The following is a 20,385-nucleotide window of genomic DNA, read 5'->3' on the forward strand; positions in this document are numbered from 1 at the left end:
AAAAATGTTCTTGTCTCAGACATACACACACACACACACACACACACACACACACACACACACACACACACACACACACACACACACACACACACACACACACACACACACACGCACACACAGTCACACCATACCATTGCTCTACAAATGCTACATACCATAAAACAATTTGCTGCTTATACAGAAAGTGCATTGTGGTCTCACAGCATCAAATATCTTCTAAGTCACAAATACTCCCAGCCAGGGAGGGATTTTAATATATTCAAAATCATGAGCCTGAAACCAAACAGACAAACTGCAGATTTTAAAGTGCTGGTGGGAGGAGAGGATGAAGAGAGTGGAGGCTGTAATGCTGTGAGAGAGAGAAAGAGAGAGAGAGGGAGTAATAGATGGAGTGAGAGAAAGAAGGATAAGAGGGAGAGCTATAGCCTGGGCCGACCCTCCCATCTTCCCTCCACTACACGCTTTATCCATTACCGCTGAGAGAGACAGCCACTGCAAGTTTCTCAATCCTCTGAGACCGAAGAAGATGGAGGGAGTGTCTTTCTCTTTCTTTACCCCTCTTTATCTATCACCAGACAGCTACTTTGGACTGCAAAACTCGTCGTTATGTGACACCTGTCCAAAGTGAATCTATCAAGGTCTATTGGCTCTTCTTGGTCTAACGTTTAGTACTAATAAAAGATTTTCACAAGACTTGTATACTGGTGTCAGAATGTTGAGTGTATGTTAAACTCATATGGCTATATGCACTTATGCAAATATGCCTACACGCCTCATACATATAACATCTATGCATATGCATATTACATATCAGCAGTAATGTTTCCAGATGTGTCCAGGCCTTGTGCGAGTGTTTGAAGTGGTTGCTCCGTGGGCTAATGGAAACCCTGAGGGGCCCATATCAATGAGGGCTTAGCTTGTCCCCCCCCCCCCCCCCATTAGCAGCCGTGCAAGCCTCAGCACACTGTCAGCTCAATAGTGAAAGGTTAGGAGCATGGGACAATGCCAAATGACTGAGGGTCAGTCTGGAATGGAAACACGGAGCAATGAGCATAATTATGGAGTTTCGAATGCAGTATGTGCAAATTTGCACCGAATAGACAAGACAAAAATAAAAGGTTTCTCAAAAGGAAAAATACATTTTTGATGTCCACCTACCTGTCGTGGTCTCGGCCGACACCCCAGACACGGATGCTACTGATTGGCTGAGAGTGGAGCAGGCTGCGATCAACCGGGTCAACCAGGGTCAACATGCGGTCTTCAAGTACCAGCAGCATGCCTTTACCCTGTAAGACCACAAACAAGGATAAACTATCGCTGTGGTCCAAAACGAAGAAAGGTTGCAAGATGATTAAAACAAGGTTATTTGATAAAAAAAAATGTCTCTAGATAGATTTCTTCTTTTCAGAATTTTTCTAATCCTTGGTTTTTAATATGACCTCATTCATAGTTTGAACTCTTCAGGTCTCTTAAAAATACAAAAAAAGGGAAAAACAGAATCTACTCCTTGTCTTTAGGTTGATAACAGTAAGGTGCAAAAACTCAATTAATTCACATATAAGTATAGGGCGAGCACTTACTAAAGTTCTTGTTTCATCTTTTGTATTTTTCATTAAACCCTTAGCGACAGTCGCCTTACACACATGGATGTTTCAAATGAGAAGGCAAATCTTTTGGTTGAACGTCTTAAAACTCAGACATCCAAACTGTGACAAGGTGCTGTGCTTCACTCACAAGACAACAGTCCAGAAAACATGCCACTGTAGTGTACATGCTGTGTGTTACTGTCTGTCTCTGCTGCTGACACACTGACCTCTCCCCAGACACCGGCTGAGTCTTGTATGTCCCTCCTGCAGTAGGACAGCTGTCTGATACAGTGGTGGACCGCCAGGCTGCTCCTCCCCTCACTCAGGTCCTGTTCTGCCATCTCCACCCAGCCCAGAGATCGCACTGGGAATGACTGGAAGGAACACACAACACACAACACAACACACACACACACACACACAACACAACACACACACACACACACACACACACACACACACACACACACACACACACACACACACACACACACACACGGATGATTCAGTTTGTCTGTTATGATAACACTGTGCTCACCAAAAAAATTGGTGAGGCTTCATAACAGGGCGACATTGCTACAATAAAAGTGGGTCAGGCGATCAGACAGGTTATAAATAAGAAAGGATTATGGTGCTAGTCTAGAAGCACTTTGTAATAGATGATAAACTTAAATAATAAATGATAAACCACTTTATTTAAAAAAAACTCCTTCATTGCTCAGGAAAAATGTGTGTGTGCACAATAATGGCAAGTAAGCTTGGTCAAAATTGAAGCGCGATGTCACTCAAAACAGTTTGGATAATACATTTATTTGTTATCATCTTCCAAATAAATATGGCTAATCTGTAGGTTTGTTTAAAACCTGTCCGATGCTTTTTGCCCTGTCTGATTTCTTTACAGCAAACACTGTCCAAGATCTTCGTAATTAACTTGGCGAGTAGATCGACACCATAACTGAAACACATAATGGCCAGATGTGCAAAAATATGAGCGAGTTGAAATAACATTGAACCTTAAGTATCAGGACCAACAAACTAACATACCAACACACAGGCGCAGTAACTCAAACATAGTTGCTCTTGAAGTTTAATTTTGCTTAAAGAGGTAGAGTACAGAATGCAGAGACAGCTACTCTATCAACCCAAAACAGCCATCAGAGCAATAACTGAGAGAAGTTTGATGGGGAAGACAACACATAAAATATAAAAGACTCTGTGTGTTTGTGTGTGTGTGTGTGTGTGTGTGTGTGTGTGTGTGTTGTGTGTGTGTGTGTGTGTGTGTGTGTGTGTGTGTGTGTGTGTGTACAGTAAGTGTAGAGACTTCCTCAGGCCAGCAGCTAATACCATTCCCCCTCTTCTCTTCCTTTATTTGTTTCTCTTTCTGTCTCTCTACCACAACAAGGAGCATTTCTATGCTGAGGAAAAATACATTTCTCCAACGCTCTAAAAGTGTCAAGTAAACATGCACTTCAGCACGCACACGCACACACCCACACGCATACTCTCTCTCTCTTCCACCGCCTTCACTTTTGTTTTCTTGCTCATTAAACTTTCACACATACTGAGATCATAAACTGAATTCCCTCACTGCTCCCCCTGTGTTTCTGGGTTCCACTGAGCTATCTGAATGTCTCAAGCTTTTATTTTACTAGAATTTGATAATTAATAATCTCATTTTCTGTCCTTTGTGATTTAATTTTTTAATTTGGTTCATTTGGTTTTGGGGTCTAAAATACAATATCACTTTTTTATGTTATGCCTTCTTATTGCCAAAAAGTGAGTGTCCAACATATATTAACTAAATATATTCTTTGCAATAATGGTAAAAAAAAAATGACAATCAAAGATGTTTCTATATGCTTTTCTTCTAGCCGAGAATTAGTTTGGCTGCAAACACATTCACCAAAAGTTCAGTTCGCAAAGTAACCACTGAGAGGCACTGCAACAAACAGAGAGAGGACAGGATGCCAGTGAGCAGGTTCATTACATCAGACAGTCTGGATACTTCCCTTCTTCAACATATATATATGTTGCTGAAAGGCTGATATTTGGTTCAAAATAAAGTCTGACCGACCTCATAAAGAGGAATATGTGTTCTTCAAATTTCAGAGGTACCAAACAGTCATTTATATGTGGAATACTGTTTTACCAAGTACTAATAGTATTTGATTGCAGGAAAAGTTTTATATTTGAACCCTTACTTTTAGACAATTTGGGGCATTTGCTTGTAATTGTAATTTAGTCCCAACTGGTCATGAAATCATCATGAAACAATATAAAAGGGTGACCGCCTTCTACAGGACTGTGACACAGAGCAGACATGAGAAATGGATCTTTATAATTTTGTCCAACAAAAATCCCAGCAGATGATTGGTCTTGGCCACAATGATATTTCAAACAAAGATGTTCAGTCTGTTGTTGTAAGATGTTGTTGTTTTGATCTTACCATTGCCTCTGGATTGGAGAAGGTGTTGTTAAGGTCCACTGTCTCAAGCTGGGCTGGGGCGCTGCAGGGAAATATAACAAATAGCCAAACTATATTAACTAAAATAGTAAACGAAAATACACAAATCTAGAAATGATACATTAGGCTTAACTGTGGAGTATGCCAATGTGTGTTACTTGATTTTAAGTGACGCATAGCGGAGGGTCGCCCCTTCAAACGCCTTTAGACTGGGATCTGGATAGACTGGATAGTCCTTCAGCTCCTGAACCAAAGAGAGAGGCTAACATCAGTGGTAGACACTGGTGAGGGAATGAAGAAGATACAATACAGGCATATTCTAATATTGATTTTACCAACTTATTTGATCTGATTTGCTTTGTAATAACTGAAGATGTTAATACTCATTTTAACTTAATATGAGAGATATTCATCTTTGTTGAATATGCACCTCAGACCAGCCTGGACTGAGATTACTGTGTGCTCATTTCAATCTAATAAATGAAGAGGTGAAAGCAGAGATAGCCATCAAGCCTTCAGGGAAAGATACATACTAGGGACAGATTTGCAAAGTGTAACTGAAATAAATTAAAGGTTAAAGAAAAAGAAGCTAGACAAGCTATGTACTGTTGAAGAATTACAGTATGTTGCCCTATGTAACAGTATGACTCTCTATGTTTCTAGTTGGACGACTCAAAACAGCTTTTGGGTGAAAAGATAGAATCAAGTGTTTTCCTTTGAATTTAAAAGCACACTTTCAAAATTAAACAATACAACTATCAATAAATATCACAAAATAAATGTAATCTTTAACAGAGAGAGACACGATTTCAACAAGTGAATGCCCCGATAAATGTAACTCTGTGACTCACGCTGGCTGTGCAGGTGGTGGGGTTGAGAATTGGTCCAGACAAGGTGACATCATCTAAGAGGGTGGAGGAGGTGGAGGAGGGGGAGGAGCCAGAGGGTGAGGGGACCGGCTCCACCGAGCTGTCAGATATCAGACTGCTGGGGCGCTGTGTGAGACAGAGAGAGAAGCAATGAGAGAAACACAGAGACAGACAGAGGATGGTCACCAACAGTGTTCCAATTTACTGGACTTAGATTGTATACTTGCCAGTAATATATATATATATATATATATATATAAATAAAGCTTTAATATAATGGACACAGCTACAAAGAAAACAGTTAAACCTGTGGTTATATTTGTTACTATCATGTCATTCTTTTTATTTTTTAATATATCCTTTAAAAACAGATGTTTTAAATGTTTTCACAAAACAATCTTAACTCACAGTCCACTTGTTCTATTTTCAACATTCATATTGAATTCATTTCATTTCATGTTTATTTGGCAGGGACATACATGTACAAAGAGAATTGCAAAACATTTATCCAATGCAGTGTATCACAGCTTTTTGTCCAATGCTCGTCTCTAGAGGGGCCTTTGAAATAACAAATATAAAAGGATTTTAATGCTTGACTTTATAAATAAATGTTTCTGTTGCTCAGTTTCAGTCCCAATGTTAAAATATCAGTGGAGGAGACGTGTCATAGTTACCCAACAAATTATGTCTTCAACATTTGAATAAACAGAATGCTGTATGGGGATGTGCAGGTATCCTAAAGCATTCTGTTTAAATGGTTTTCAGGTTGTTTGCTGATCATTTAACCTTTAAACGTGTAGTACTACTATTATTAAGATATTCAGCATAACAAAATATTGTGTAATCTCTCTGGGGTTTGAGAATTCTGACACAACAATTTTTTTTTTAACATGGATGTGTAGCTTTGCACACTAAAAGTTAGATTAGAAAATGTTTGGCCTGGTGTGTCCGAGGCGTGTTACGTCTGTGGGTCCTCTCACCTCGTTTGGAGGCTTGAGAGGATCCTGCGTTTCCTGTTGTGGGTCGTGCTCGGTGTCTGGCTCGTTGTCCGGAGAGGTGTGTTGTTCGCCGGAGGCAACAGGTCGGTGGTACTGTGTGGTGCCAGTGGGGATGTGCCAGAAATAGATCTCTGATGAATCTGAGATCTCCCGCCAGCCTGGGGGCAGGTCGCCCTCGCTCCATACATCTGCTGATCGATGACAGTGATACACAAACACATATTGCGTATGAGTACATCACAAAAAACATTAACATATGCATGCTTGCACACAGGAGGGCTCTGTAAAAACACATGATCACGACATATCACAAAAGGCTGTACACACACACAGGGGTGGACAGGGTAAATTTCAGTGATGGTCAGCCTGTCCCTACTCTAGTTTCTGTTGTCATAGCAACTCCGGGGCTCATCCCCTGTAGTCGGACCCAGTGGGCAATAACATCTCTCCTTTCCTCTCTTTGCTGGTTTTCTTTCTCCTGTCTACCTTCTTATATTTCTCTCCATATTCTCATATTCTCAAACTATTGCTTAGTCATGCATCCTTGGCAATACTTTCTTACTAAATACAGCTCTACTTTTTTTCCTTCCTTTTCGACACCATGCTATCTGCAGTACCCTATCCTTCTTTCCATCGTAATTACTCTCTGCGCCATGAGGTGGCTCAAGGGGCCTTAAAGGTCCCAGCAGTATTGCCGGGGTGACTTGCTTGCTTAAGCAGAGCGTTTGGTAAATTTCCAGATCAGACAGTCTGTAGGAGTTGGAAGGAGGGAGAGAGAATGAGTGGGGATGAAAGGACAGTGCAATAGAGGCATGATTAAAGGCTGACATAGATATGCAAATAGAAAAAAAAGAAAAGAATAAAACAGATGAAGAGACAAACACACAAATATCAAACCTGTCTCTTTTGGAGTCTGAGGAGACGGTGTCTCCTGGGACAGGGTGGTCCAGCTGGAGTCTTCATCTTCTGATGGAGTTTCAGGAGTCAGATCCATTCTTAAGCCCACTTTAGGGAGCCCATTCTCAGGTTCAGGATCTGGCAAGGCAGGTGGTGCCCGGTTCCTGGTAGGGGTGTTCCTCTCTGCAACCCGGGCTTGTTTAGGGGAAGAAGGCGGGTACTGTTGCAGGAACTGGTTCTCATTGTTGGGGTGAAGCTCGACCTTGATAACCCGGGGCTGGGAGCTCCGAGGGGGTTTTGCAGGACTGCGTGGACTAGCCTGGACCTGAGCACAGAGCTCCTCTCTGAACTGGGCTGGAGCATGGTTCTGGAGGTTGCTTTGGTTGTCTGGGACCCACTCTGGGCTGTCGGCGGACGAGGAGGACGTGGGGGAAAGAGGGGCTTCCACCACCACTGGTAGCAGGGGCTGCCTTGGTGTAGGTGTGGGGTCATCTTCCTCCTCTTCCTCCTCCTCCTCCTCTTCTTCCTCCTCCTCCTCTCCTCTCCTCTCCTCCTCCTCCTCCTCCTCCTCCACCACTGGCTCAACTTCTTCCTTCTCTTCCTGGCAGGTCAGCTTGCTGCTGGGCTTCTCCTCTTTTAGGCTCTCCCTCTCCTTGGCAGGGCTGACCTGCTCTTTCTCTGGGGATGGCTGTTGCTTCTTCTCCTCCTTGTCCTCTTTGTTTCCCAAACTGAGGTCCAAATCCCAGCCCTTCCCGTGATACTCCAAGAAGCTCTTGGTCCTTCTACGGAACGGGGGCAGCTGTGAGTTGTCTTTCCCAAATTCTAGCCAGTCAGAACTGGGATTGTTGAGGAGATCATTGTGAATTTTGCCCTCTGTATTGGCCCGACTCAGCTCCAACTGTTGACTCTCAGCTCGTCTCTGCATGTTGGCCCCATTCTTGGCCAGTTTGGGGTTGGTTGTATTAAACAGCGAAGAGGAGGACGAGGAGGAGTAGAGGGCAGAGCTGGAGGAGGACTTGGTGGGGAGACCCCTCCCTCTGGTTCCAGGTTGGTTTTTAGAGGACAAAGCCAAGTTGTCACTTATCCCCATGGCACTCCGCACACTGGTCATTGCGTACCTCTGACGGCTCTTAGGCAAGGTGGCCGAACTTCCGGTTTCCATGGACTCCTTGAAGACATCTCGCCCAAGCAACTGGTTGTATGACGAGCGGAGGCTGAGGGAGGTTGGAGGGGTGGAGGAGGGACAGCTTCGATTGGCCAGACCCACACCGGAGGGGGAGGAGCCAGAGCGGGAGAGAGGAGGAGTTTGTACTGACATCATGGCTGAAAACACTGCCGTGACAGAGCTGATGAGAGAAGAGACACGGTGTCAGATGTCATGTTACAGTGTAGAACCTGATGTGCTGAACAACATAACACAACTGATACTGGGTTTATGAGGGCGATGCCTACGTTGATACTAGAGATTGAACATTACATTTATGATAAGGGTCCTTTAACCTGGATTTAACTTTATTTTCCCATTAGATTTTGAATATAGAAAGATAGAGAAGGAAGTGTTCCTCATTTTCCATTTTCCCTAAGTCAGTGGTAGTACAATAACACTCCTTCCTGTGGTTGCAAGCTCCTTTTATGCCTTCTCATCTCTATGGCTGGAAGATGGTTGGTCGTCTGGTTATTATATTTTTAAAAGCTTTGTTTCTCTGGCCTCTCGGCTTATGTCTTGCACTAAACTGCTGTGCTACAAATAATATAAAACAATAGTTTCAAAAAATTATTTCTGGCACAAGTACTCTCTGGGTGTTTTCAAGGTGTGATTATGATATCATCACAGGGTGGTGACATCATCAAGTTGAGACGTTCAGTCATTTGCATTTCTCTGATGTTACAACGGAACACAAAGCAGATAAAAACATCCTGCTCTTTGCTCTCCGGCTGCAGCTCAGCCAGTCTGAGAGGCTTTTTTTGATTCACTAAGGTGGTGATTATTTTCCAGCCTTATGCCCCTTTACACATAAGGTGTCACTGGTGAAGTGACATAAAAACACTGCATCAAAGACATGAAGCTGGATCGCATTTGCATGATATTGGGAGTGAGTCAGACCCTCGATGTATTCATCTAAGACTGACATTGAAAGCCGGAGCGGAGAAGTGGCAGCTCCTGCTAACTAGCTAACCGTGTCTCTTTGATCTCTGGGTGGATCAGCCATGTGATGCTGAACACAGACAGACTGATAGCAACAAAGACAGGAGCAGAGAGTCATTGTGATTTTTAAGACACGCCACATGTAGGGGTTTTCTTCACTGTCACTTCTGTTTTTGAATGATCTGATTTGGTTGCAACTCTGTGGGAGAGACACAGACACAGGTAGAAGAACATGACCAGGCAGCCAGCATAATGTGTAAACATCCTGTCGCCCGATTATGTACACACACACACCTAAAACAGTGCTGCAGTCATCACCATCGCCTTTTCTCAGAAACATGGAAAATACAAACGCAGCGTTTTATTAAAGCACGACAAGATCTTGGGAAAAGACAGAGGCAGGATTTTGGCGAGAGCAGAATCCCTGGACAGTGCACTTTGTTCATGCGGGGCCCCTATCTGCTCGCCTCTCCCTGGGTGGTTTTCGTGTTGTCCCTCTGTCACTGAACAAGACAACCAAAACAACCTGTTTGTGCTGAATCTGCACTCCCACTCCAGGCCTGTGAGCAGACACAAACACAGAGCCAACAGGTACAAACTACCTGCACTCTGCCGCTCAGTATCATCAGAATACCAGCTATTCTCAATCAGCAATGCTTTTCTCAAATATCTTGTAGCTATAATTAGTATGTTACCACCCTAAGAAATGGACTACATTGCCTCCAGGCTCAAATGAATGTCTTTCATTTCTGGCCTTATGAGAACCTTTCAAATAAAGATGAAAAAAACACATTCATACCAAGCTAAAAGCCACAAAAGCTGGAGATTCAAGCTTTCTACAAAAAAGCTACAAATTGAGCCACTGAAGCTGAAAATCACAGCAAATATGTTGCTTGACTCAGAAGACAAATTACACATCCTGACACAAACTCCAAAAACAGACAAGGAATAATAAGCAAACAGCATTTTTGCTGTTTTATTCTGTCCCTTTTATTCTAATTTTTGTTACTATTATACATGAGTTGCAGACAAACTGGGCCACTCTTTTCTTTCTTTACCCCCAGACAATGATCCAGACCTCCATTAGTTAAACAAAGTGGAGCAAAGAGAGGATGTGAGGGGAGTGGGGAGGAGAGAGGACGGTTATTAGAGAGGGAGAAAGCGAGGAGAATGACACAGCAGTTTGCAGGACAGTGGGGCACAGTCAACACACAGAGGTAATTAAACTGTTGTTCTCAATAAATCTGTTGTGCTCTCTCACAACAGAGGTCATTCATGAGATGAACAAGATTTTAGCAGCTGGTCATGGGACAGCAGCAATCTGTACAGCCTACTGATAAAAACAATGATGTAACAATAAACTAATCTTTTCATTCTGCTGCTGCTCTTCCTCGAGTGTGCTCTGCTTACATGAAGTAAAATGTACAGTAATACAAGACAGCTAAACAAGCAGATGTCCTAGAAGTCTTGCACAACAATAATAACACAACTTCCTGACTGACAAAATACAATGTCATCTCTCTGTTTTTGGAGCAAAGTGTCCAAACATGTTCCTTATCTAGCCCTCTGTTCGTCCTGTCTACAGATTTACAGACAGTGGTGTTTTCACACCTGAAGGTCACCCGACCAAGAAAGATCAACTTCTTATCACTTCTCAATAATAAATGCTTCATATATTTATCATCAGGTAATATCTAGATACTGACAGAGATCATAGCCTGAGAGGAAACCATCCTTTATCAAGTTACTCCCTGTACTGGGAGGCCTCTTTGCTCAACTCTGAACTGCACCCACTGCTTGAGAAATGAAATGCAACAGATGAAAGCACAAGCTGGGGACAAATTGAACTTGGAAAAAGTCGATGATGTCATGGGTGGACTATTCTAGCCCTTCTTTTCTCGCTGCCTTCTTAATAAAAAAAAACTCTCTCTCTCACGGCTGTTTCAGAAACAGCGTTAGGTCATCTTTAAATCCACCATATAACGCCGAGGACGCATAGGTGGAGTTGCCATTATTGCTGTCCATACGTGAACAGACGCAGTAAATCTTCAGCATCCAGCCTCTCTCTCTCTCTCTCTCTATCTCACCAGCCCGATCACCACCACCACCACCACCGCCGCACTGGGAGGGGAGCGCATCTCATCGAGAGCATCTATTTACATCCACTCACCGCTTCTGTCAGCCTCCGGGCTTCTGCGCCTCCTGCTCCCACGACGACGCGCACACACACACACACACACACGCAGTAGTGAGCAGGTCCGAGGTCGATGGCCGCTTTTTAAGTGCCACTCCGCCCGTATAGCTGCAGCCGGCCGCCCGCATCGGATCACATCATCTGCCCTCCCAGCCCGGCTCGGTGTTGTTCGCTGGCGGCCAAGCTGCGCTTTCTCTCTGCGCCAGAGGATCCCGGAGCGGCGCGGCGCTGTGGAGCTCAGGAGAGCCGACCAATCACCGGCGCGGACGCAGGACGCTCGGCGCGCAGAGGAGACGCAGCCATAATAAATCTACCGGCGTTACTTTGCAACTCAGGTAATGAAATCACACATCATCGGAGTCTTACGTCATTCGGTGGACTGGATCCATATGAATGGTGGGGGGTTTATAGAGACACACCGATGATCACATCCGCGCCTGACACACCGCAGGCTTAGTTCTCTTTAGATAAATATTGTATGAGGATTTACTCATTGGATCTAGTGAATGTACTGCCATACACATTATAGTAGCCTATACTGCTTAGTTATGTTATTGCTAAAAAATACTGAAATACTCCTTGAAAAACTGTTTTGCACATCAGTTAATTTGAACTGAAATGACTCAGTAACAAGGCAACCACAACAGCTTTTTAGGATTCTTTTTTTAATAGTTTTACTAAGCATATGTCTTTCTCAGTACAATATCCTCCTCACAGTGCATCAGTTCATAGTTAACAGTTTGGACTATCATAAAGCTTTTCTCTTTGTGTTCTTTTACAAAGATACAGTAACAGTATTACTGAACATTAAGATATGACTATTATATACGACTACGATTTAAAGCACTTTGTTAGTTTCGGCCATAGAGCAGACACAATTATAATGAGCCTTTTTTTTTAAACGTGATTTACACCCACATAAGGGTCTCAACGTCCCCAAAAGGCACATAGATCACATTTCTTACTCACAGGGGAACTTAATATCACAAAAACAAATAATAAAAAAAGCTTGCATATTTCGTTCAACATAATATTGTAAAACCTTTTATCCAACAACTCTTTCAGCCATAAAACATCTCCAACAAAATGTCTACACACACATGCTTGAAGTATAAAAATCGATTCACTCTAATTCAGACTTCGCAAATATTTACACACCTTACACACCTTGACCTTTCTCCTTTGATTAAAATACATTCACGCTATGAAAAACTTTCCTCAGTTTGACTCGTGCTGGCTCATGAGAACTATCCGATCCCTACAGTCCACTGGCAGGCTCCTCCCTCTGTGCTTTGAGGATGGAGGTGAAAAGGTGTGGAGGACAGTGCCGGGGGACACACAGGCTCCCCGTGCTCCAGGAGTGAGGCAGGAGGGGAAGGGTGACAGGGCGGCTGGAGGAGGGAGGGACACGACTGGCTAGAGAGGAGAGCGGCTGCTGGAGCCACTGGTCGGCTGCAGGGAAACATGGAGCCGAACGGATGCAGCGCAACACTGGGGCAGAGGGGGACAGATAAGAGAAATCAATTGCTAATCCTCACAGATATTATCACAGCTGTCTTGGCTCATTAAAAGCTTATCACACGCAGTGCCATCATTAACAAATACACAAAATATAATAACTCAAATTGTGAAATGTTCCATGTGTGCCTACCCTTATTGAGTGTATCATTCAGAGGCGTCAGTAAGCTCTTAGCCTGCTTGTTTCCTGCTTGAGCTGCTCGTTTGTAGTATTCAGCTGCTGTCCTCGGATTCTGCTGCACCCCAAAGCCGCTTTCAAAGCATTGACCCAAAAACAGCAGGGCGGTGTCGTCCTGCGCACAGGATCGAAAATAAACACGTGAATTTGGCTGTTTAATCTTCAAGAACTTGACTAGGTGGTGGCATTTGTGCAGAGACAGGCAGGCAACTTAATATTTCACATTCTAAAACTGATACCAGGAATTTAAAAAGACATGGGGAGAGGAGGAAATATGTCTCCATTGATAAGAGCAAAGCAGCTCTCTGTGACTCAACAATGGGACATTCTGCACTGCTGTAGCTCTAAAGGGATTAGAAGGAACACTAATTAACACTATTTTCTTTAACATTACTTCAGGATCAAGTGTAAAAAGGAAGGTTTGAAAATGCAGGAGACGGTGGGGATACCCTGTTGACAAATACAGAATACATGTACAGTGGGAGGTGAAATCTCAGTTATAAAGCCATGGATAAAAATTTAGAAGCATCTAGAAGGCCACTCACTCCGCTCTCTGCTGCCATCTGCAGGTACTGGACAGACCTGCTCCCGTCTCTCACTGGCTCCTGAGTGTAGACCGAGGCCAGGCACACCTGAGCCTGAGGGGGGGGAGAAACAGAGAGATGGTTCACTTCTGTTAGGATACACTGGCTTAAAGTGATACCCACATCCACAGTAACACAGTATGGTAAATAACAATAAGACGATGTTTATTAACACACTGTCCATGTATAATTTAAGTCTTCACAATTTGTTGACATTTTAACATACATATGCTGTCAACTAAGTAAGACACCTCTTTCAGGTTTTATTTTCTAAAACTAAAACTATAAATAACAATTAATTAACTTAAAACTGGTGCACTTTCCACTGGCTCGTTTTTTAACATGTTAAAGGAATACTTCACCCATAAAATAAACATCAATCAATATATCAATTACTTGCCCTGTATTGCCTTAACTTCTTGTATAAATCCTTGTTTTACTAGCATGACTCAACGGTGAACAAAGAATCAAAAAACGGAGAAAAGTCCTGATGAATTAAAGTAAATGAGGGCTGTATTTGAACACCAGGACCACCAGGATTCTAGCACCATCTACAGCCGCCTCAACAGTCTGCCGACAGTCATATGTAAATTAATGTTTGTGTTCATAAGCTCATCAATGATATTTTTGCTTGATAAAGTTACTTGAAATGATGGGACATTAAAAAAAATATAACAGATCATAAAGCAGGATCAGCAAGTTTTTCAATGTCCCATGCCACTTTACCATGTTTATTTTTTAATATAACTGAGACCCTGTATGAGATTCACTTACTTTTAGCCGAGAAGCTAACATGGTGACTTTGTGACGAGAGTTCTCAAGCTTTGTATTACAGCCTTGAACTGCAGTGTATATTCTGAGACTTTGTAAATTAAATCCATGACGATAAATGCAACCCTGAATGTGTTCGATGAATATTTAACAAATTTCCTTGTGGAAAACAGTTATTATTTTTGTTAGCCGTCCACTAGCAATTCCTGAAGCCTTGGGTCTGTTGACCAATCAGGTCGAAAGAATATTTCTAAATACATTTCTTAAACCACTTAAAGTTGAAGTACAGTATGATATCTCATTACATTATAAAAGTAATGTGGAAAATTATAATTGTAAGTATTGTCAAACAGTTGCAAAGATATTGTATGAAAGAATTAGGAAGAGTTAATCCGATTTTGTCATGATTTCATACCTTGCTCAGTCCAGCTGCAGCAGCCTGTTCTAGGAAGTCGATGGCCGTGTTCAGCTCCTCTAAACTCTGGTGCCCTCTGCTGGTCAGAAGCAGCTTTGCATAGCGGTACTGAGCCTGTCTGTGACCACCAGCTGCTGCCATCCCGTAGTAATACAGAGCCTGGACAAGAAAACACACAAGAATTATCTTAAAACGGAGAAAAAAACCCCACATAGGAGTTAAGTAAGTATGATGATGATGATGATTTTTAGAATGAATAAACATTCTGCGCTGTCTTGAGTCTCACCTTGTCTTTGTCTTTGAAGACTCCTCTGCCTTTCTCATAGCACACACCCGTGTTGAACTGGGCCTTGCTGTAACCTTGCTGAGCTGCAGCTAAGAAACATGTAAAAGCCTGCTCGTAGTGTTCACTCTTGGTACTTTCTAAACCTGCCATAAACAGAGAGATGAAGATATCAGCTATAGACCAAATAGGAAAACAAACATTTCCTAATATGCGAAGAACTTGAAGACTAAAAAGGGAGAATATCCCAGTATAAATGAATGTGTGAAAAAGATTTTGTGTTTTACTGTGTCAAAATATCACTACCAATGATGTTGAAGATAACAGGAATGCTGGAATCTCCCACATGTCTGAGATTCAGTGCTGCTCCTGTCAGCTTCTCCTCATCAGACAGCATGTCCTGAAAACAGAGATCAGATGATAAGTCAGTCCTTTGCAAGGATAAAAGAAAAATAGGCATCTTTTATTAAAATAAAATTCAATGATGTAGACATCCACCTTGTCATTGGCATCTTTTGTCTCTGTGTTGTCTCGGTTGGCATCATTATGCAGAGGACAGGATGCTGACAAAAGTGATTCCTCTACGAGTCAAGCAAGAAAAATTATTTATTATCCTGCTCCTACAAATACCAGGTTAACAACTTTTTGAGATATATGCTATTTTTAAACAAGCTTTCGACTATAACTACCACAGAGCACAGAACAAACCGTGTATAGGAGAATCCTGGTTCAGGAGTGCCCTCTGCTGGTCAGAGATGGAGCAGTCAGCAGTCAGATGGACCTGCTCACTGCTGCTGTGAAGACTCGGATCACCTGAACTGCTGCTGATGCTGCTGCTGCTGCTGCTGCTCTGCTCCTGATCTTGGTTCTGTCTCTTTTGCACCTCCTGCAGACACAACACACTCCTTCCTCTGGGAAGGACATCTCGTCTAGACACTAGAGAACACAGACAGGTGGAACAAAACAAAGTCAGGATTCTGATCACAAGATTAAAAGGGTTTGGGGTTAAGATTGTTAAATGCTCTTTATTTAAATCCATCTTGGTTTTCATCAGTTTATATGCAAAGGTGAATCATCAGTGGGCCTTTTGCTTCTCTAAAATAATGCGACTCACAGATCTCCAGCAGAATGCGGTAGCCACACTTGTGCAGGGCGGAGGGGGCCATCAGGGCTCCAGGGATCGGACTCGACTCAGAGCTCGAGGAGAACTGGGAGTGGATCCTCCTGCAGATCTGCATGAACAGAACTGCTGCAGCACCCTGTGGAGAAACACTCATTCATTCACTGCTACTCCTGGTGACAACATACTGTATTCCAGGAATGGTCAACCATGTTCCATGAAGAGTCAACACTCTGCCAGCTTTCACTCAATGGAAAACTCCACAAACAAAAAGAACAGTCTATGCAGAGAAATCAGGTGATGAAGGAAATCAGAAAGCACATTTAAATGCAACTATAGTGATATTGGTTCGGATGAAAACCTGCAGACTGTTGGGACTCCATGACACACTGTTGGCCACCCTGCTGTAAACTTAATACAGTAGTAGTAATCAAGTGAGACCACTGAGTGGCGCTAAAGAAAAGAATCAGCTAGTTGCAAAGAGAGAGAATATGTGAAGGTTAGCAGTGTATGTGAACAACTGTGAACCGTATCACGTTGTGAGCAAAAGGCCAAATGCGCCCAAATGCCTGATTCATATTTGTTTAATGGTTGCATTTATTTTCACTTGGTAACTTGAACCTCTACTAACAAATACTGTGATTCTTTTGAGTATTTAGTTAATACACAGTTAAATGCACAGCGCTTGGAGAATTAAATAAGTGGGGAGAAGAGAGAGGTGGCACAGCTCTGTGTGCAGTCAAAGAGTACAGTTTTGGAGTTAGATTGGTGTTTTGAACGTTTGCTTCAGTGGCTGTTCTCTTTCTCATGAAGGTTGATGTTGGTAATTGTGATCATGGTAAGCTCTGAATATATTTAGTACTAACAGCTGTTTTGCCATCATGCAGCAGCCTCCTGATATCTTTCGTACAACAAATTGAAGACGAATTGCGATGAGCTGATGACAAAACGTTTTACTTGGCATAGTGAGAAATATGTTACGTCTTTTACATCTGAAAATGTAACAACAGAGGACGTACCCATCCCACAGCTTCCAGGGCTGTGTAATGTGGAAGCTCAGCAAAGCCAAGATGAAAGGTCCTCTGTTTCTTCCTCTTCTCTCCATCCTCCTCTTTTTGAGAGCTGACAGAACAACAGCACAAACATGAAATGACAATTGGATGTTGCTTTCTAATTCCAGTATATTGTATTAAGGCATCACATAGATATTCTGCTTGAGGCAAACAGCTTTGTTTCTGTGCCCTCGACTAACTCTGTTCATGCTTACTGGAGATGCTACTGAATGATGCAACCAGCTGAAAGGGAGGCAGGGAGAGTGCTACGAGGGGAGAACGGGTTCAAAGGAGGGGTAAAGGAACAAGAAAAGAATGGGATGAGGGTCTTTGAGGTCTGACCTTAATTCAAAGGTTTTCTTTTCATCAGCTGATAAAATGAACAATGGTTTGAGGGCAAAGCAGTCATGAAATCAAAGTTAGAGGCTCAGTGCTTTTCTTCTCTAACTTTCTAGTTTTTTCCCCTCAGAACTGGACACAGGAAAGGATGGAGGTGTAGAAAGTACCTGCCGTCGGAAGAGTGTCGAGAGGTGGAGAGCACAACAGAGTTGTTAATGATCTCAACATCCCCCAGTCCCTGAGACTGGCCCTGGTTCTGGGGCAGTCGCAGGGGGTTGCTGCCATGGTATCGGTGCAGAACTGAGAAGTGATGGAAATACAAAAACAGCAGAAATTAGACATTGATGTCCAGTGTTCAAATTTTTAGTGAGAGATACATGGTTCACCCTCCTCAAAACTATGTCAAATAAAAAAACATGCTCAGTAATTTCTTTAAAAAATTCCCAGGAAATTTCCTAGAAAGAACGTGTTATATGATATTAAGCATATAAAGAGGGACTGTGTCAGTATTTACAGTTTTCTTACTTTGGAAGTATATATGATTTCCAGAGGAATTTTGAAGAGAGAACCATTTATTCATTATCTGAGTATCAGTGGAACTTAATTCTGTATTTATGTTGATCTGTAAGGTTTTTTCACAGATCAACATTTCACAGTTTTGCATGTGTAGCTGACCTACCGTTCACTGACAAAAATAATTTATTAACTAGAATCGAGCACTGTCTCACCTTTGCCCAAAATTGGCACCAAATTAAAAAAAGTCCTTTTCATGAAACTTCGGACACATTTACAACTAGTAATCTGTTCATTTCTAGGAATGTCTGGGTAATTACGGGACGTTTAAATGAAGTGGTAGCAGAACATGTGCAGAGTCACTTCTACAGCATCAAAGTCCTGAAATATTATCTAATTGAGAAAGAAGAAAAGAAGTGATCTGATTGGTTTACTTTAGCACACCGTCTTGCGTGAAAAAAACCATATCATTTAAATAGTTTGTCAGGGTATTGTATTGATAGAGGTGTGGTTTTACAATGCAATTATAACTATGTGTAGGTTTCCCAAAATCTGTGCAGTGCACACAAACACAGAGTTCAGTTAACCACAAATGCAAGTTATGCAATTCAGTAATAACGTATAAGTAAGTCAATCCATGGCATGCCAACTAAAAGGTAATAAAACACATATATTCATATTTTATTTTATTTTTTCATACTTACTTATTTATTTAAAATACTTGTTTTTTTTTTTTCTACCATCTACCTTGTTTGCACTATACCTATGCTGCTGTAATCCTGTAAATGTCCCCGCTGCGGGACTAATAAAGGATTATCTTATTTTATCTTACATTGGAAGGAGTATTGAGGTGAAAATAGCCTTTGAAGTTAAGAGACCATGACAGATAACACACAGTATGCGTCCATGCGGCATAATAAACCATAATAAACCAAAATAACCCGGGGGGTCAGCTACACTTAAAGCGTAAAACGACTCTAACGTAACACTATACGGGAATCACAATGACCGACGTTCATTTCTTAATAACAGCTGTAGGCTATTTAAAGAAACAACATGACATGTGACGTTAACAACAACAACAAGTGTCAAAACTATTTTTCTCACCTCTTCCAACGAAACCTTGAACTCTCCACATGGTTAGTCTTTTTTTTTTTTTTTTTAAAGCAGCCTTTTTTTATTTCTTATTTTTTTTAAAGCAACTTTAACCGAAAAGGCATGTTTAGTTTCCTCGGAGGGTCGTCTGGACCCATGGACCGAGCAGGCAGCCGGTCCACTGCTGCAGCTTGTGTGAATGAAGCTGTCACAAGACCTCCCGGAAACAAGAACGACGACCCGGAAGGGCCTCAGGTGACGCAACTCAGAAAATGCGCTCCACTGCGTCATAGCGCCACTATGCGGTGTGTGATGGGGACGACTGGTTCACAGCAGACCAGTGTGTGAGCACTGCGGGTTAAGTTTATAACCAGTTCTGCATTTGGTTAAATGTTGGTTAATGTGTCTGAATAATTCCATAATAAATGAGTAATCCCTTCATTTCATCCATTCAGCACACAGTGGGTCTAACATTGGCTGATTTAGGTATTTTAGACTAGATATTTTTTAATTTTGACTACTTTTAGGCCAACCAAATTAAATAAATAAAGTTCTCCCACAAGAATGTTTGTTAAGTTTAGTGTGGCAAATGATTTGAACATGTGCTTTTTTTCTAATAACAGATATTACATTTGTCCCTGCAAAGAAGATGACAATTGGGTGATACATGGTTAGAGTGCTCTTAATAAGGTATTCATCTGTCTTTTTGAATGTTTAATTCTAGCTGTGGTGCACAGGCACACATATTTTGATGAGTAGCACAGGTGTTACTAATGACATTAACGGAGGCTTAGTTACAGTCTGTGTGTCTCAGTAAAGCTGTGACAGTGAGCCAGCATGCACTATACCAGGAGCCTGAAGTATTAAGCCATAATTAATTTGATTACACACACCTGCACTTTTTTCTACGGTAAAATGCTGAAATATCTTCCAATAAAAAAAAAGTCTATGACTTAGGGGTATAATCAAACTTCACATCACATTTATCGAACACGATACATGTCTGAAAAGGTACAAATTGTGACCCGCTATTATAAAAAGTTGAATTATATATAGATGATAAATGGCAAACAATTAAAACATTTAAAGACTTTGTTTTTGGGGGGACTTGGACTCATGACCTCAGTATATTTTTCCAGATCTGTGTGCTGCATGGCTATCAGGACCCAGTGAAGTTTTGAGCTCAAAATACAATTTTCTATGTAGCATGATGAGAAAATAGTGAGTAGCTCACCAAAGAGACAGTCTCACCACAACACGTGTTTTAAATAAAGGCTGAAGTGTATATTCTAGAGGTAGAGACTGCATAGATATGGGACAGTTTTAAAATTAAGCAACGTGTATCTATCTATCTATCTAT

At 41.9% G+C, this 20,385-nt stretch overlaps 2 protein-coding genes across 2 annotated transcripts in view; both read right to left on the minus strand.

Moving 5' to 3' along the window:
• The window catches only part of LOC129090333 (amyloid beta precursor protein binding family B member 2), a 32,392-nt gene extending 24,254 nt beyond the window's left edge, over positions 1-8,138 (minus strand). The window contains exons 1-8 of the mRNA XM_054597952.1: positions 7,392-8,138; positions 6,818-7,328; positions 5,903-6,111; positions 4,905-5,048; positions 4,212-4,297; positions 4,036-4,096; positions 1,817-1,963; positions 1,162-1,289 (exon numbers count right to left, since the gene is read on the minus strand). Coding sequence (XP_054453927.1) covers positions 1,162-1,289; positions 1,817-1,963; positions 4,036-4,096; positions 4,212-4,297; positions 4,905-5,048; positions 5,903-6,111; positions 6,818-7,328; positions 7,392-8,138 — 2,033 coding nt within the window. The remainder of the gene's footprint in view (positions 1-1,161; positions 1,290-1,816; positions 1,964-4,035; positions 4,097-4,211; positions 4,298-4,904; positions 5,049-5,902; positions 6,112-6,817; positions 7,329-7,391) is intronic.
• A 3,679-nt stretch (positions 8,139-11,817) lies between these two features.
• dele1 (DAP3 binding cell death enhancer 1) lies at positions 11,818-19,216 on the minus strand. Its single transcript, XM_054597698.1, has 12 exons — positions 19,038-19,216; positions 17,585-17,717; positions 17,046-17,148; positions 16,021-16,165; positions 15,615-15,842; positions 15,405-15,487; positions 15,213-15,306; positions 14,910-15,052; positions 14,624-14,782; positions 13,399-13,491; positions 12,809-12,968; positions 11,818-12,648 (listed from the first exon to the last, which is right to left on the minus strand). Exons 1-12 carry the CDS (start codon positions 19,066-19,068, stop codon positions 12,416-12,418), a joined length of 1,605 nt encoding a protein of 534 aa, XP_054453673.1. The 5' UTR covers positions 19,069-19,216; the 3' UTR covers positions 11,818-12,415.
• Positions 19,217-20,385: the final 1,169 nt, after the last annotated feature.

Source organism: Anoplopoma fimbria, chromosome 4, assembly GCF_027596085.1.
Source record: "Anoplopoma fimbria isolate UVic2021 breed Golden Eagle Sablefish chromosome 4, Afim_UVic_2022, whole genome shotgun sequence".
Lineage (NCBI taxonomy): Eukaryota > Metazoa > Chordata > Actinopteri > Perciformes > Anoplopomatidae > Anoplopoma > Anoplopoma fimbria.

What these genes read in the sequence shown, in the direction of transcription:
- dele1 (XM_054597698.1), bottom strand. Translation starts at nt 19,068, where the DNA reads ATGTGGAGAGTTCAAGGTTTCGTTGGAAGAG. An exon ending in CAAAAGATGCCAATGACAAG is followed by an intron (nt 15,307 to 15,404) that starts GTGGATGTCTAC and finishes CTCTGTTTTCAG; the next exon opens with GACATGCTGTCTGATGAGGA. An exon ending in CTGCAGCTGGACTGAGCAAG is followed by an intron (nt 13,492 to 14,623) that starts GTATGAAATCAT and finishes CCCCCCCCTCAG; the next exon opens with GCTCAGGTGTGCCTGGCCTC.